We start from the raw sequence: 16,848 nt of genomic DNA on the forward strand, positions 1-16,848 counted from the left end.
TCACCGCAATGTCTTTGTATGAGAAAGACTGAGAGAGAAGGAAATGAGTGAGTGAACAAGTGTATGTGACACTGTGTGATTAGTTGGGAGTGAGTGAATGAGTGAGTGTCTTTGAGCTGGCTGCTTCACTCATTCGTCAAGCAGGTATGAAGTCTGTATTTTGCACCATTTTAAATCAGCTAGCCAGGAAATGTCAACATTTTTAGATCAGATTATATTTAGTCTCAGCTTTAATGCTGCTGGTACTCTAGATTGTACTAAATGTGATGCATTCCTCCCCCTGCCCACCTGCTTCCTGGCGTCCTGTTTTCGTGATCCACTGTCTCTATGTTGATCTCTCCCTCTCCTCACTATCTGCTCCCTCCTCTCTCTCTCCCCCTACCCCTACCCTCATCTTTTTTTCCTCTACTGTTTGTTCCTGTCTTCTCTGTGGCATGCTTTTTATAAACTTGACTATGATGACTGTAAACAACAGCAGAAACCACTGACACTACAGTGTCTTCTTTGATGATATTTTTGTGTCTTGCAATGGTGTGTGTGTGTGTGTGTGTGTGTGTGTGTACGTGTGTGTATCAGAGAGACAGGAAGAGATGCTCCTGACTGTGCCGTATGTCTTTGTGCTGCAGGTCTGGTGTGTATGAAATCTAGCACGTCCGTGGTGGAGCTCGTGATGCTGCTCTGTTCTCAGGTTGGTAACTCCTCACCTCTGCTCTCTGTCTCTCTACATACCCATGTGATTCATTTTTTTAGACCCACAGTAACTGGCGACGTTGAATGCACACAGGAAGCTGCTGAGTTATTGATCTGCCCTGTGAGGCAGGGGTGACCATGTAATGAGCGCAGTGCAGATGTAATATAATATCAGCTTATATGCATCATCACGCCACAGTTTTCCCTCATCAGTATCAGGGCCACAAAAAGAATTTTCCATGTCAATCACATGCATATAAGCTTTTCCTTTTCTGGATTTTACTTTTAGGAACTGTATTAAATCACAAAGGCATTACGACTTTACTAATTGAGAATGTTTTTTGGGGTAATTTATCTAACTTTCAAATCCAGTATTTTCCTGAATAACCCTTAAAAGACTGAGCAACAGCAGAGAGGCACTTACCGGTGCAGAGTTTTCCCCTGGTGGCGTAGATGACCAGTTTTCTTTTTCTTATAAAGTTTGTCTCCCAACAACTGCCTGTAAGAGCTGTTGTCCCCCACTGTTCTTTCCTCTTTCTCTTCTTTTTCTTCAGCTCTACTACCATGGTTATTGCTTTCTTCTCTCCTGTTTTACTTCCCCATCTTCAACCATACCATCAAACACCTCTGCTTTCCTGGTCCATTTCAACTCAGTGTTTCAGTAGCAGCCGCTTTCATCTCCTGCCGCTCTCTACACTGCTGTTTCCTCTCACCACTCCCTTTCCTCCACTCTCCTGGCTGGCTGCTTGTCAGCATGTATAGAATTACCCCCGGCTCCGGCCTTGTCTGACATTAGAGGCTCGGGAGAGCGAACCCTAGCCCAGATATTGATCCTCTGGATGGGGGGATGTAACAGGAGATGCTCCCATGTGTCCTTCCCAGCCTTAAGAGCTAGTGGAGCTAATGGGGCTCTGATAGTTTTGGGCTTTCAGCAACACTCTTATCCTGCTTAGAAGTCCCCACTCTAATATGCACAAACACATAAAACACTCTCATACACTTAGACGGGTGCATTCTCATTGACACTTACGGAGCTCTTAAGCTGTTCTTTCATCCTTATTTTGAGCACTTTCATGCTACTGTACCTTTACACTCTAGATGGTAACTATATTTCCTCTTGAATGAAGCTTCTCTGTATTTACTGTCACATTTTATATGTTAATCACCTTGTTGATGTTCATTAACCACAATAACCAGCCTAGCTCTTTCAACCACAGTGGGATAATGTGACAGTATATAAAATTATATATTAAATGAAACAACAGAACTTTGTGAGGAATTTTGCTGGCCAAAATAGACAAAGGCACAAGCCCATTCTGGACAATATTGCAAATTGAGTAGGATGGCTCTATGGCAATGTTGGTTTTAGATATCTTGAAATTTTAGATATTTACTTGATAAGATTAGCCAGACATTGTCTGCAATTAGAAAAAAAAAAGTACAGTAACAGTATAAAACGACATGTAATTGTAGGTTTAATACATATCAAGCATCTCCTGCTTCTTACCTCTTCTATATTAATTTTAATGTGTCCTCTACACTTAGGAGTGGCAAAACTCCATTCAGAAGAACGCTGGACTGGCCTTCATTGAGCTCATCAATGAGGGAAGGTAATCCATCACCGTGACTAATAATCACCCCACATAATTCCCTGTGATTCACACATCAGTGTGTTATCAGTGCTTAACAACTAATGGGTATGATAGAGCCCTAATGAGAACCTTGCCAGGATAAGTGCGCAGAGCCATATGTGTTCTGCAGGAAGTCAGATCATTAGTGTGCAGTTAGGTTTACAGCTGATTTGTTCTGGTCTATTTTCACTGCCTGTAATCTTGTTGTTTTTTTGTTTTTTTGTTTTTTAGTCCAAAGTGTTAATTAGAGTATTGGTCCAAATCTTAATTAAAGTACAATACAAAAAAATTAAATTGGTGTTTCTAATGTTTTTAATCTTTGTCATGTCCCCATGGTCCTCACTCCTTCACCAGACTTCTGTGCCACGCCATGAAGGATCATATTGTGCGTGTGGCCAATGAAGCAGAGTTCATCCTGAACAGACAGAGGGCTGAGGATGTACACAAACATGCTGAATTCGAGGTAAACCACAATCTCCTCATCTTTGACAGTGGTTTCTCACTGTTTGTGTTTCCTGTTTAACTCTTTACCGTCCGCTCTCCTCCAGTCTAATTGTGCCCAGTACGCTGCGGACCGGAGGGAAGAGGAGAAAATGTGCGATCACCTCATCAGCGCCGCTAAGCACAGAGATCATGTGACAGCTAACCAGCTGAAGCAGAAGATCCTCAACATTCTGACCAATAAGCATGGGGCGTGGGGGACAATGTCACAGAGGTGAGAGGAACTACTTGTCAGATTATACTCTGGGACATTTTTAGATTGCCATTTCACAGGATGTCATTTGACAGGAGGCATTACGCTGGTTGAGTGCTCCCATGGGGCGCTTCTTGCATGTAATGAGAAAATGGTATTAGTGTGTGAAGTGATTATTAAGTCAGCGCCGTCCATCATGTGTGGTCCAAATCATTTTAACATATTGCCACTGTGTATTATTTCTTTTATTTGTATTACTCTGCATCATAAATTCATAAACCCAGTAGACTGTCATCAGCTTCACATCACAGACTCAGAAAATCTATGTCAAGCTTTCAGATTGTAGCCATGATAATTTCTTGATACAAGATATTATGGTACGTGTAAATCAGGATTCATCATTTAACATAATTTATTGTACATCAACTACAGCACACACAGACAGCTGCCTGGTAGCTGTGTGAGACTGATCTCCTTATTTAGCACACTCACATACACACATTACCTCAGTGATTGCTTTTTATCCAGATCTGCCTCCAGGCTGGCAGCTAAGGACATGTGATTTAATTTGAGGACATGTGACTTGCAACATCTGAAGCATGTCTTCCTCATGTCACTGTTGATGAAGCAAATTGTATACCACAACGTACAGGCTGTTAATGAACACCTCTTGCGCTCAGAGAAAAAAAAAAAAAACTAATCAAAGTTCAATTGCATCTGAAGTGCTCAGGCCCTGATGATATTTTTAAACTTTTGTTCCTATTAGGCAAAATTTCCATCACACTTCTCAGACTAGACCTTCATCTTCGTCTGTTTTCTTCATAAAAAGCTCTATAGACTACATAAGTCAATTTTATGTTTTTTCTCTCAGCTTAAAGCCAGTTATTGGTGATTGCAGGAGGCTGTGGAAAGGTTATTTAGACTCAGCCCTATGGTCAAATACTGCCCTGTATCCCAATACAGAAGAGCCTTTTCTCTGTAGGAAATTAGTTTTGGAAATTACCAACATAAATGCCATGCACCTGTGACTTCAGCTTCAAGCTTTAACTTTACTTTCACAAATGTACACCGTGTATGCCTCTCACCTCTGAAATGACTCACCTTTGCTCCTCCCCTTTTAATGTCTTCAGCCAATTACATGACTTCTGGCGTTTAGACTACTGGGAGGACGACCTGAGGAGGAGACGGAGATTTGTGCGAAATGCCTTTGGATCCACTCACGCTGATGTGTCACTCAAAACTCTGGAAGATTACGGTGTGTAATGTATACTCACATAAATATATTGTATTTGGTCAGTACCTACTTTTTGCATACACACAATCCTCACACGCACACTTAACAACACACACAGGTACAGAAGAGGAGGAGGAGGGGCTTAAGTCGAAAAAGAATTTCCGCAGCCAGTCAGTGGTCACGCAGAACCCAGAGGCGGAGTTAATGCTGGAGGGAGATGATGACACTGTCAGCCTCCTGCAGGAAAAAGAGATTGATAACCTTGCAGGTAAGATGCACACGCAGGCGCACACCCACAGGCACTGTGCTGCAGTACGACTAAACAGAAAACTGTCTATGACTCTTGTTTTTAGTTCGTTTCCGTCCAAGACTTTTTACCTCCAAAGGCAAGTTGGGCATTTGAAAGTTTTGCAGTCACTCTAACCATTCAGCTGATTTATCTGACTCAAGACAATTAAATCATAATTTACTAAAAACTGATGCTGATGCAAACAGACCAAAGACCTGAATTAATCCAGCGGTTCCTCTCTGACTTACACACATGATTGAGTTGTTTACAATAGTAGGAAAGTAGAAGAAGCGAATAAATGATCAATCTTAACTAACATGAAATGACTATTACGGCGTGAATGCCATTTGGTTATCTGTTGTGTGTGTGATGATTGCTTATTACTTTTGTGCGCTATGATCTTGTCAGTGCTATGCGTACCTATCTACCTGCCTGTGACTACCGAAAGTCTAAGTAATACCACTGTCCCCCTAGGCCCCGTGGTTCTGAGTACTCCAGCTCAGTTGGTAGCTCCAGTGGTGGTGGCTCGAGGCACTCTGTCCATCACTACTACTGAGATCTACTTTGAGGTGGATGAAGAGGATTCTACATTCAAGAAGACTGATGCTAAAGTGAGGGCAAGCTGTCTTTCTTTAGTATTGTTCAATACAGGGAAAGGGAAAAGGAAACTAAAAAAAGATTAAGACCACATTCTTTGGGAGATGGGACAGAAATCTTAAGCTTGATAATTTACATTTTTACTTACAGCTTTTCACTTACTAAACCCAACAGTGTGGGATTCATTTCTATATATAGGGTTTTCTATGTGTTAAAATGTTTTTGTTCAATATTTGTCCGTCCTCAACAGGTACTGGCCTACTCAGAGGGTCTGCACGGCAAATGGATGTTCAGTGAGATCCGCGCTGTCTTTTCCAGACGCTACCTGCTGCAGAATACTGGACTAGAGGTCTTCATGGCCAACAGAAGTATGTCTGCACATTTCTTAGTACTTACATTAACATACTCACATCAGTTGATTTAATGGGTGGCATGGCAAAACCTTTTTGCCATCATTAATGATAGAGGATCTCTAAAAAATTGTTTTGTGTACATGATAACAAAAAAGGACCTGACACCAACATCTATTACCAGAAACTAATAACAAAATTTGACTGAATAAAATTGTTCTAGCTTACTATACTTACTACTAAGTAGTAAGTAAAACATTAAATTAAAACACTGATAAAAACATTTGAATAACACTGCAGATGCAATAAGGGCAGAGTAAAGTCAAATTAGTATTAGGGGTATAGCCTTGTTATGTAAATGTATTTTCTGTCTTGTGACTTTCCAGCATTATTATTCCAAGTATGATGACACTCAATCTTTCCTTCTGCAGTGAAGTGCTTTGTTATTGTCTGACACAGTTCAGAATGAAGATCACTACAATTTAATTTAATTTCTATGCAGCCACTCAAAATAATGTCCCAGTATAAGATGCTCACTATATGTTGTCTCTTCCTCCCTCCAGCGTCTGTGATGTTTAACTTCCCTGACCAGGCCACAGTCAAAAGGGTGGTTTACAGTCTCCCACGGGTCGGGGTAGGAACGAGTTACGGCCTCCCACAGGCCAGGTAGGTCCAAAGTGTGATCAGCTGGTCCACTACTTTTCTGTGTTTGAATGGCGGTTTTCTGGTTTGATAAAAAGGAAATCAATTCCAATGTGTGCCCCCCCCCCCCCCCCCCCCCCCCCGTGTGTCCCAGACGGATTTCCTTGGCCACCCCTCGTCAGCTCTTCAAGTCGTCCAACATGACACAGCGCTGGCAGAGGAGAGAGATATCCAACTTTGAGTACCTCATGTTCCTCAACACTATAGCAGGTAAAGTCCTTATGACTTTCAGTCATATTTCATTACCTCTCATTCTGCTAAGTCTCTTACTCTGCATTTAGCATCTAAATAATAAATGTACTGGTTAGTCTTCCTTTTTCTGAGACCTAACATTTCAATTAGTTGAAAGAATACTTCCTCATTTTCTCACTTTCTACCATGTGATACTGATTATTTCGTGATTATTTGCTGTGATGATTTTTCTAGTCTGAACTTTTGTTGCTCTGACAGTTCCTGTTGTGCTGTGTTGTTCAAAAATAACTCCACAGTCATAAACTGCAGACTCGTCTTGTTTGTTTTTATCTCCATGTGCATGAATAAAAAAGCCAGTGTCAAAAAAGACTTTATTGAAAAGACCAGACAAAGAACCTGGAAGAGCTGAAGAACATAAACCTTCATCAGTTACAGTATGAGCTCATCTGCTGTTTGTCACCAGTGTGACCTGGAAATACATATACATACAAAAATACATAAATAAATGCAGCCACAATGCCAATGGACAATGCACCAAATAATATAAGGAATGAATTGAAAATAATTACTACAGCTATTTGCTATTTTATTTTGCTTCTAAGTCCTTTATGTACTGGAGCGTTTCAGTTTTACAGATATAGAAATATCTCTCAGTACAACCTTGATAGATGCATGTAATGGAAATGCAGAATGAAGTTCTAATGCACAACTAGATAAATGGCAGCCAGTGAAAATTTGTATAAAAGCCTTTTCATATGCTGGCATGTAGCAGTTTGTCAACAGCTTGCGCTTTTATGCCTGTCTCAGTTGGATCGTCTTTTATCACACTAATACAACCTTGGTTGGCGTAATTGTAATACCATTCTGGCACTTAATCTTTGCTCACAAGTTAGCCTCACTAATTAAATGTTTGAGCTTGAGCCTGAATTATTAGTTGTGGAGGTTTTGAAGCCTGAAAATTAGTAGCAATGGTGCTGTCAGTCACATTTTTACAGTTTGGTCACATGTAATGTCATAATTAAAGCGATGTTGTAAAAAAAACTGTATATAATGGAATAATGTTTATCTCTAGGTCCACTTTGTCATTATATTCCTCTCCTGTCCATCCTTTGTCTGTGCAGGGAGGACCTATAATGATCTGAACCAGTATCCTATCTTCCCCTGGGTCTTGACCAACTATGATTCAGAGGAGCTCGATCTCACTCTACCTGGCAACTTCAGAGACCTCTCCAAGGTTAGGAGCCCTCAGACACACCAACACTTACTGCTACTAAGACAATACTAAAACACATGTCAAGTAGTACCACTCATATATTGTATATGAGTACCACTCATATAAGGTATAGCAGGAAAATGCATTCCCTCCTCCTATAGAGGATCAAAATGGACATGAGCTTGTTAGTTTTATTGTCAGAGCATTGACCGTTTTAAAGAATTATGTATGAAATCTTCTTTGAAAAGAAAAGAAGCAAACTGCATGTATGGTTTCTTTTATAATTGCTGACTTAAGCTGATTATTTCTCTCTGGTTTCTTCTAGCCAATCGGTGCACTGAATCCCAAGCGAGCGGCGTTTTATGCAGAACGCTACGAGACATGGGACGACGACAGCACGCCTTCTCACCACTATACAACCCTATACTCTACTGCTCATTCAACACTGATGTGGATGCTCAGAATAGTGAGTACCAGCTTAAGACATTTACATACTATAACCCTCAGCAGCTATTTGAACGCATGCCAGACACCCAAGGCTTTTTTTTTTAAATGAATTTGTCCATTCTTGTGCCTGTAGGAGCCTTTCACTACATTTTTCCTCAACGCCAATGACAGCAAGTTTGACCATCCAGAGAGAGCCTTCTCTGGCATCGGCCGCTCGTGGAGGAACTGCCAGAGGGACACAGCTGATGTCAAGGTAGCTAATCCTAATGGGCTGAAGGAGCGACCTTTCTGAAGTGACTGGTTATGATTATTAAAAAACAAAAAAAATCAACCTGTAATCAGTCGTACTTAGACATAACTTGAAAATACAAACAACTCTAAGCACCAAAAGTACAGTGTTTTTCAGCTGAATAGGTTAAAGATATTTTTGTTTGAAAACATACATATTGCTAGTTATTAGAGTTTTACTTTAAAGGTCTTTAAATGTACAGGGAGTGTCTTTATTATCGTTGCAGATTTTGGACGTAATCATTTTGTTGACAGTAGACAATGTGAATCTGTTGTGTCCATTAGGAGCTGATCCCAGAGTTCTACTATTTGCCTGAGATGTTTGTCAACAGTAATGAGTATGAGCTCGGGATGCGTGATGATGGAGTTCCTGTGTGTGACGTGGAGCTTCCTGCCTGGGCCAAGAAACCTGAAGACTTTGTCCGCATTAACCGGATGGTGAGAGACACAGACAGTCTTTACTAAAATATTAAAAGTTAAAAGAAAAGCCTTTTGTTTTTGCCTTTATATTCACTGGAACACATTTTTGACCTCTTTCTGCCTCTCCCTGCACATGACCAGGCTTTGGAGAGTGAGTTTGTGTCGTGCCAGCTTCACCAGTGGATCGATCTAATATTTGGTTACAAGCAGCGGGGGCCAGAAGCAGTCCGGGCTCTCAATGTGTTCAACTTCTTGTCCTATGAGGGAGCAGTCAACCTGGACAATTTAGATGCTGCGCAGCGTGAGGTTGGTTTCCAACACATCGCTCTTGTTTGACTCACAAATTGATTATTACAGTGCAGAAATCTCCCCCTCGTTCTCATGCCTCAATAGCAAGATTTCTTCAGGATCATGTAGTAGCATCAGATTGGTGTATTGTTTAAAGAGATGCAAATATTTACTAGATAATTACTCTTCATGGCCTAAAAATGTTTTTAAATAGTTCTTCCTAGGGATGAATACATGCAGTACATGCATGTAGTTCAGGAATCATGCTCAGAAAAACATGTATATTTAGTAAAGTAAGTCAAAGGGGACTAATGTGATTTTCCAAATCTTATTTTTATGTTTCTGAATAATATTTAACTTTCCTCTTCGTCCGCCATGTTAACATCAGCTCTGTTTCTCCGACTGTAGGTCATTGAGACGCAGATTCAGCTCTGCGGTCAGATCCCTTCCCAGCTGCTGATAGAGCCACACCCACCTCGCTCCTCCGCCATGCACCTGGTGAGAAAACTCGCCTCTCCATCAAATTTTACTTTAATTAGTTTCACAGACACACTCTGTATGTTGTGCACACATCTCAGACCTCAGCTGTAGAGCTACTGAAATACAAAACAGAGATACACTTACAAAGTTTTTGCAGTGGCATTTTATTGAGAGGTTCTTATTAAGCATCTTTTCTTATGTTTTTTTGTAAATACAGGTTTAAAGGTTTGTATGTATAGATTTCAAATTAGGCATTCTAAGACATTTTAGTCCTATGCACCAATTAGTACTAGTCTACACAGTCTACTGATATGAATGGCTTCCATTACCAAGGTGAATGGATTTGTGAAATTATATTACATACAAGTGTATGTAATGACGTTTTTTCTCAAAGCAAGTCCTGCCCTGGTGTTAGCCTCTCTGTCCTCCCTGCTACCCTCAGCAACATGAGGCCTCAGTGTCTCCACATCAGAGCCATCCATGTCAACCCAAACCTGTCAATCCTGAACCCAGACCAACCAGTGCCTCCATCTCCTCTCCTGGACCTAGAGCCACCCTCAGTGTGTGTACCTGCTCTGACCCTGTGCTCCCACTAATATACCTTTTCCCTTCCCTCCCTCTGTCCCATCTGTTCTGTCTCTCCCTCCTCCTCCGTCTCCATTCCCCCTTCCTCTCCTCTCCTCTCCTCCCAACCTTCCCTCCTCGCTCTGCCCTTCTCTTTTCCTCTCCCTCTCTGTTCCCCTCTCTTTCTCTGTCTGTCTCACCAGTGTTTCCTTCCCCAGAGCCCTCTGATGTTTAAGGATCAGATGCAGCAGGATGTCATCATGGTGCTCAAGTTCCCTTCCAACTCCCCTGTCACACATGTCGCAGCCAACACGCTCCCTCACCTCAGCATACCAGCTGCCGTCACTGTCACATGTAGCCGGCTGTTCGCAGTCAACCGCTGGCACAACACAGTCGGTGAGTGCCAGTGTTGAATACGTGTGTAGAATATGTGTTTGCAGTTGGCTACTGTTGTTGTTAGTCGGTTTATCAGTGAACTCAGTGAAATGTTAGTTCTTTTCAGTGGTAATTATTGAGCCCATAGTTTTTGGTCCTGTTGTGTTGGATTTTATTATATTGGTTATTACTCTGATTTTATCCTCACCCTGTATGTTGACATAGAAATATTTGTTAATTAAAGCCTCAATTAACCTCATTAACTGCTTCATTAGCACAGCAGGCTACGTATAATTAACTATGGTAAAGTGATTATGCAGGGCAATAAGGCAGTTTTGTTATTGATTGCCACACCAGGCTCTTATTTTTTTTTTTACCATAAGCTTGCATCAGAGCTTTCATTAGAGAGCATGTGACCAGTTGATAATATGAAAGGATGTGGATTAGCATTTAACATTCACTGTTTTATGGTGCATATATGTACATGTGTGATTGTATGACTGTCAATAACCCCCCCACCCAACCCCCCAGGCCTCCGTGGAGCTCCAGGATACTCCTTAGAACAAGCTCATCATCTACCCATTGAGATGGACCCTCTCATAGGTCAGTGCACAAAAATTTCCTGAGCAAATTTTATTGGTTTTGGCAGTTCAGATAGTACTGAAAACTTCCACCCAGATTAGTTCATTAAGTATGTGACTGTAGGATAATGTTGGGGGGTGGTAGTTCACACTGACCTGAGCAATGAACTATCCAGAAAGGTTAGAAGAGTTCATTAGACAGCTTGTTAACGGTATTACATCTATATGCCCTCATTAACCTACAACATCTCTGTTCACCCATGTAGCAAACAACTCAGGCGTGAACAAGCGTCAGATCACTGACCTGGTGGACCAGAGCATCCAAATCAACACACACTGTTTTGTGGTTACTGCCGACAACCGCTACATCCTGGTCTGCGGCTTCTGGGACAAGAGCTTCCGTGTTTACTCCACTGAAACTGGTAGGTTTCGTATTATTTACTGTTTAAGACATGTTGCGCATTAAGTACAGTAGAAATGTGTTATTAGCTGTCAGATGATTCTTTTCTTTCTTTTTTTTTTACTAAAGCTGCGATTTGAGATTCTGTCAGAGGTCCTACTTTAAATGTGGATTATGTGGAGTCATACATTTGCATTTTTCTTTGTATTTATTGATCTAGGGGAGATTTGGAGAGCTACTTTCTTTTAAATATGGATTATTGTATTTATTAGTCCAGAGATTTAAACAGGTGACACACTGTTTAACCCGCCATCTTGAAGTGCATTTTCATCTTGGAAGTTAAACAGCCATGGCCTTCAAAAGCTTGAATTGAGGGCACACACAGACTTAGCCGTCTTCCTCCTTCCTCTCCACAGGAAAGCTGACCCAGATAGTTTTTGGCCACTGGGATGTGGTGACGTGTCTGGCTAGGTCAGAGTCCTACATCGGAGGCGACTGCTACATCGTGTCAGGCTCCAGAGATGCCACTCTTCTTCTGTGGTACTGGAGTGGACGACACCACATTATAGGGGACAACCCTAACAACAGTGAGTGGTGGCATGGTGTGAATGTGAATCTGTCTCTGTGTGTCTCAGAAACAGGAATGGGAGGTTTCTAAACAGAGTGGTGATGTCTCTCTAACTGTGATTTCTCTTCCAGGTGACTATCCTGCTCCCAGGGCAGTACTGACAGGACATGACCACGAGGTGGTGTGTGTGTCTGTCTGTGCAGAGCTGGGATTGGTCATCAGTGGAGCTAAAGGTTTGTATGTCTTCTGAACCAAATTTTACATTTTGATTTATTAAAGTAGTTCCACAGTGAATATTAAAAAAATATGAAAAAAAAAATGAAATAAACATTTAAACCCTCAGATTTATCACAATAGTACTAATACAACAGCCTCACAAAGCCGGTGAGCAAATGTCAGTTCTCTTATTGTTTTCTGTCTAGACTGGAATGCCCTTTGCTCAGGACATTTCCGGTAGACTATATTAGATTTAAAAAACTGCTTTCCTTTACTGACACATGTAAACATAAAACGTCAACATGGAGAGTGTCCTGGGAATATTACATTTGTTCTGCGTTGTGCCCACATACAAATACACTGACAACTGCCTGCTCAACATTTAGGATAATTTCATCAACACCAAAGCTGTTCGATTAAAAAACAGCTTTTACACCAACTTGCTTTGGTTTTGCTCCTCAGAGGGCCCATGCCTGGTCCACACTATCACAGGGGACCTCCTTAGGGCCCTGGAGGGGCCAGAGCTGTGCCAGCGGCCCCGCCTCATCTCAGTGTCCAGCGAAGGCCACTGCATCATCTACTATGAGAGAGGCCGCTTCTGCAACTTCAGCATAAATGGAAAACTACTGGCACAAATGGAGGTCAACGATTCCACACGGGTAAGGCTCTTGGAGTTGACACTGTCTGTGTCAACATTATGTAATACTATTTTTTTGGTGTATATTTTTGCATGAATACTTTTCTCATTTACTCATAAACAATGCAGTATACTGTTGTCTGGCACGCTGGAGCCTCTTTTAACCTCTCTCTTTCTCTTCTTGCTCTCTCACCAGGCAATCCTGTTGAGCAGCGACGGACAGAACTTGGTGACAGGAGGTGATAACGGCGTTGTGGAGGTGTGGCAGGCGTGCGACTTCAAACAGCTTTACATCTACCCAGGGTGTGATGCTGGCATCCGTGCCATGGACCTCTCACATGACCAGAGGTAAAACAGACAGGGTGACCGTTTGTAAGACGGCAGCCAAATTCAGGGCTGTGTTTTCTGAAAGACTACTGTTGTTGGAAAAAACTGGGTCACCTCCAAGGAGACAGCAGAGAATACTGAGTGATCTGTAGTGAGGCAGTTATTTTACCCAAACCTCAGATGATGCCCAAGGCCTGGAGGATTGTACAATGAGTAAATTGTTTGGTGCCCTGCAAACCTGAAAAAAAAAAAAAAGTGTTTCATAGAGGAGGTGTATAGTTTGGTTTATGGATGTGACACTCTCTGCGCTCTTCTCTCAGGACTCTGATCACTGGCATGGCGTCCGGCAGCATTGTGGCTTTCAACATAGACTTCAACCGCTGGCACTACGAACACCAGAACAGGTACTGAGGTGGACAGCTTGAGGAAGAGGAGGGTGGAGAGGAGAGAAGAACAAGAGGGAAAGGAGACTTGATGCATTCTGCTGTGTATCTGCAACGTGGGGAAACTACAGGTACTGAGAGGAAGGAAAAACAAGTACCGGACCTTAGGCTCTATTCCGTTGAGAAGTTTACTTGATGTGAGGATGCAGCAGCGCTGCTGGAAATAACTTCCTCTGTGCATACGTGTAAGTACACACACGTGTGTAACCACAGACACATAATACCCCGAAGATACACACCAAAACCTGCTAATAAAATAGACAGACTGCGGAATGGGGAAAAAGAGCAAGTCAAGCAGACCTTGTAGAGGTTGATCATACCCGTACCACTCACAGGATGGTGCAGTTGCTCTTCCTGGTACGCTTAATGCTTCACAGACAATGAACTTTAGTTTTGTTTTCTCTTTTCTTTTTCTTGTTTTAAGATTTTGTTCAATACTTATCGTTTGAGGGGAGTTCAGTGTAGGAATTATTTGGGTGGACTATGAATTAAGACTCCTTCAATGTGTCTAAACTGATTCGAAATGGTCAGAAATGAACCAGCCCCACCCACTATTCAAAAACCGGTGCTATTGGCTTGATCTTAAATTAACTCTTGAAAAATTGCCTGGGGTATGATTTTACTTTATTTTATCTTATTTGATTTTATTAGTGTTTATTTTATTTTCTAATGTTAATTTTATTTGTTTTTTCTTTTACCCACAGCAGGGTTAAGTCTGATTTTTATGTAAATAAGGCTCTGCTTCCTTCAGAGCCTACACTTGTTCTTTCACTACACAAACTACGCTTATCACCTTTAATTTATTAATGACTTGCTGTATGTAAAATATTGTGTAATAATTATTATAATGTTGACAAGACTGATGATAGTAACGGCAGTGTCAAGGATGGTGATTGTTTTGCCGGAGATGGTAATGATAAAGAGGTCTTGCCAGTGCCACCACAGATGACAACCACAAGACTGACATGATTTCCTTTGTATATTTGGTGATTGTTTTGTCAAATATGTACATATAGTCTTGGTTCAGGCTTGGTGGGAGACTTAATCAGCTGAATAAGACTGAAACCGCAAAGGAAACCTTCACTTACCCACATTTGTTGATTATTTAAAAAAAGAGAATCAAATCAATGTAAAAGTTTGTTTTGTATTTGCACTTTGCACCAATCACATATCATTATTTATTAGCTTGGTTCTTTCTGGTCGGCTGCCATTTTGTTTAGGTCCATTTTCCCTACGGGATTATTTGTGCATTGATGTTTGTATTTAAAACGTTGAGCTCATGTGTGATTATTAAGTTTTACAACCTCACAGTTGTAAGCAATATCATGATTCTGTAGCTGATAGAGGTGGGAAGGAGGGAGGAGAGGGGATGAAATGTGAGATGTACTGTATGTGTGAAGCCATCTTGATCAAATGCGCACATGCACATACTCTATCGACAGGTTCAACTTACGTATCCAAAAAAAGGTTAAATATTTTTGGATCTATGAAACCCTAAAAACTATTGTATTCATGTTTTATTGCAAAGATGTAAAATATGACATGTGTGAGTTGAAAAAAAAATCATGATAAGAAAAATAAAATATGCAAAGAATTTGATGACTTGACTTTTCATTGGCCACATGTTCTGTTTCACCAAAGATTTCTTTTGTGCTTAATGGACACCAGTAAGACATCAGTCACGTGGCATTTATGAGACACCAGTCTAAAAGGAATCCTCCTTCCTAAAATGGTTTCAAGAGACTCTAGAGATAGATGCAATCTAAACACAGTTGGGAAAACTGGCAAAACATTAGCTTTAGCATTATTCTTTTAAACACCATCAGACTGAAATAGTGATTTTACCGCTTGGTCAACTTGAAAACAAATGTTTTTAGCAGTTATTTCAAACCATCATCTTTTGTACCACCTCTGTAAGCTCTGGGCATAATAACCTCTTGACTGGTTTGCATACAGAGCTGAAATAATGCACCAGTTGTTAGTGAGACCTCTGTACACGCTGTGTAGCTGAAGGAATGTCATCATGAAACTAGAAAAAAATCCTCATGCTCTTTGTTTGCTTTTGGGGTTTCATTCAGTTACTTTATTTGTGTACTTTTATTTTCTGATGCCAAAATAGATGAGATAACTAATAAAAAAAAACGCTTAATGTACAAGTGTATTTACAATGTATTCACAGTGTAATCACAGTGATTATACTACATTAATCCTTCTAAATTTACAAGAGAATCACAAATCTCATTTATAATCCAAATTCTAAACAAAAGCATTGCATTTACTCCACTTCTTGTGAGTCTTTGTGAGCTAATTCCTAAAGAAGCTTTCATGACTAAACTGTTCCAGCATATATACAATAGTTTGGCTTTGATACATCACCACCTGAAAAGCACAGATTAATGTGCGAACAATGAGGATCTGTCATGAAGAACACTGACAGATCTGACTCTTTCCATTGTTTATGGCCACCATCACTGCTATCTGAGCCTTCAGTGTTTTTTCATTGTTATTGGATTTGGTGAAAAGATGTGACAAAGATGAATGAACCTTTTTCAGATTGTTTGCTCTGAATGTGGGATGTATCTTTGTAGAGAAACTACATCTCACAATATTTTTTTTATAATAATGTATTTTGAGCAGAAACAACTGTGACTGTAGCTTAAGTCTGGAATACACACAAGGCTGACAGCTGCACAGAGCTCTCATGCTTCAGTCACTATGGAGACTGCGATCAGACTCCATATGAGCTGACAGGCAAGAGCGGGTAATCCGTTATGCTGGTAGACCTGTCTTTCAGGACCAGAATTTCATCTTGTAGTTTCTGCCACTTTTGACCCGGTCTGTCTGTTGCTGCAGTCAGAGGCTGCCTGCCTGTCAATAGTCTACAACCTTCATTTCTTTCTCACCTTCAAGATCCACAGCACCACTGTAATCTCATTTGAGCAACCTCTTTTTACTGAACCTGGGGAAACATGAACCAATCTGGCACTTTTCAAGGCATCTTACCCTTTGTTTGGTTAAAAAAAGAAAAAGAAAAGAAAGAGTTACAGCATCCCAAAGCCTCATTGAACAACTGAGACATACACTAAGCATGCATTTCTGTACAAAGTAATGATCTTTAATATTATTTTAATGCTGATTTTTCAGTGCAGTCTACAGACATTATGAGACATGCTGTACAAAGCTTCACTTTAAAACAATGTTATTTGTTCTACAGCATATATG

At 40.8% G+C, this 16,848-nt stretch overlaps 1 protein-coding gene across 2 annotated transcripts in view; it reads left to right on the plus strand.

The window, feature by feature from the left end:
* nbeaa (neurobeachin a) overlaps nt 1-15,038 on the plus strand; it is a 90,898-nt gene extending 75,860 nt beyond the window's left edge. Inside the window, exons 38-62 of one of the 2 annotated variants that reach the window (XM_041051727.1) lie at nt 627-688; nt 2,236-2,300; nt 2,676-2,784; nt 2,870-3,036; nt 4,146-4,270; nt 4,368-4,517; nt 4,603-4,635; nt 5,013-5,149; nt 5,386-5,503; nt 6,049-6,151; nt 6,282-6,397; nt 7,501-7,613; nt 7,918-8,058; nt 8,173-8,292; nt 8,613-8,765; nt 8,889-9,053; nt 9,444-9,533; nt 10,283-10,475; nt 10,986-11,057; nt 11,302-11,457; nt 11,852-12,022; nt 12,135-12,236; nt 12,682-12,878; nt 13,053-13,204; nt 13,504-15,038. In XM_041051727.1, coding sequence (XP_040907661.1) covers nt 627-688; nt 2,236-2,300; nt 2,676-2,784; nt 2,870-3,036; nt 4,146-4,270; nt 4,368-4,517; nt 4,603-4,635; nt 5,013-5,149; nt 5,386-5,503; nt 6,049-6,151; nt 6,282-6,397; nt 7,501-7,613; nt 7,918-8,058; nt 8,173-8,292; nt 8,613-8,765; nt 8,889-9,053; nt 9,444-9,533; nt 10,283-10,475; nt 10,986-11,057; nt 11,302-11,457; nt 11,852-12,022; nt 12,135-12,236; nt 12,682-12,878; nt 13,053-13,204; nt 13,504-13,594 — 3,101 coding nt within the window. In that variant the 3' untranslated portion in view covers nt 13,595-15,038. The remainder of the gene's footprint in view (nt 1-626; nt 689-2,235; nt 2,301-2,675; nt 2,785-2,869; nt 3,037-4,145; nt 4,271-4,367; nt 4,518-4,602; nt 4,636-5,012; nt 5,150-5,385; nt 5,504-6,048; nt 6,152-6,281; nt 6,398-7,500; nt 7,614-7,917; nt 8,059-8,172; nt 8,293-8,612; nt 8,766-8,888; nt 9,054-9,443; nt 9,534-10,282; nt 10,476-10,985; nt 11,058-11,301; nt 11,458-11,851; nt 12,023-12,134; nt 12,237-12,681; nt 12,879-13,052; nt 13,205-13,503) is intronic. The other variant, XM_041051726.1, reaches the window with a different exon arrangement.
* Nucleotides 15,039-16,848: the final 1,810 nt, after the last annotated feature.

This window comes from Toxotes jaculatrix, chromosome 12 (assembly GCF_017976425.1).
Source record: "Toxotes jaculatrix isolate fToxJac2 chromosome 12, fToxJac2.pri, whole genome shotgun sequence".
NCBI lineage: Eukaryota > Metazoa > Chordata > Actinopteri > Toxotidae > Toxotes > Toxotes jaculatrix.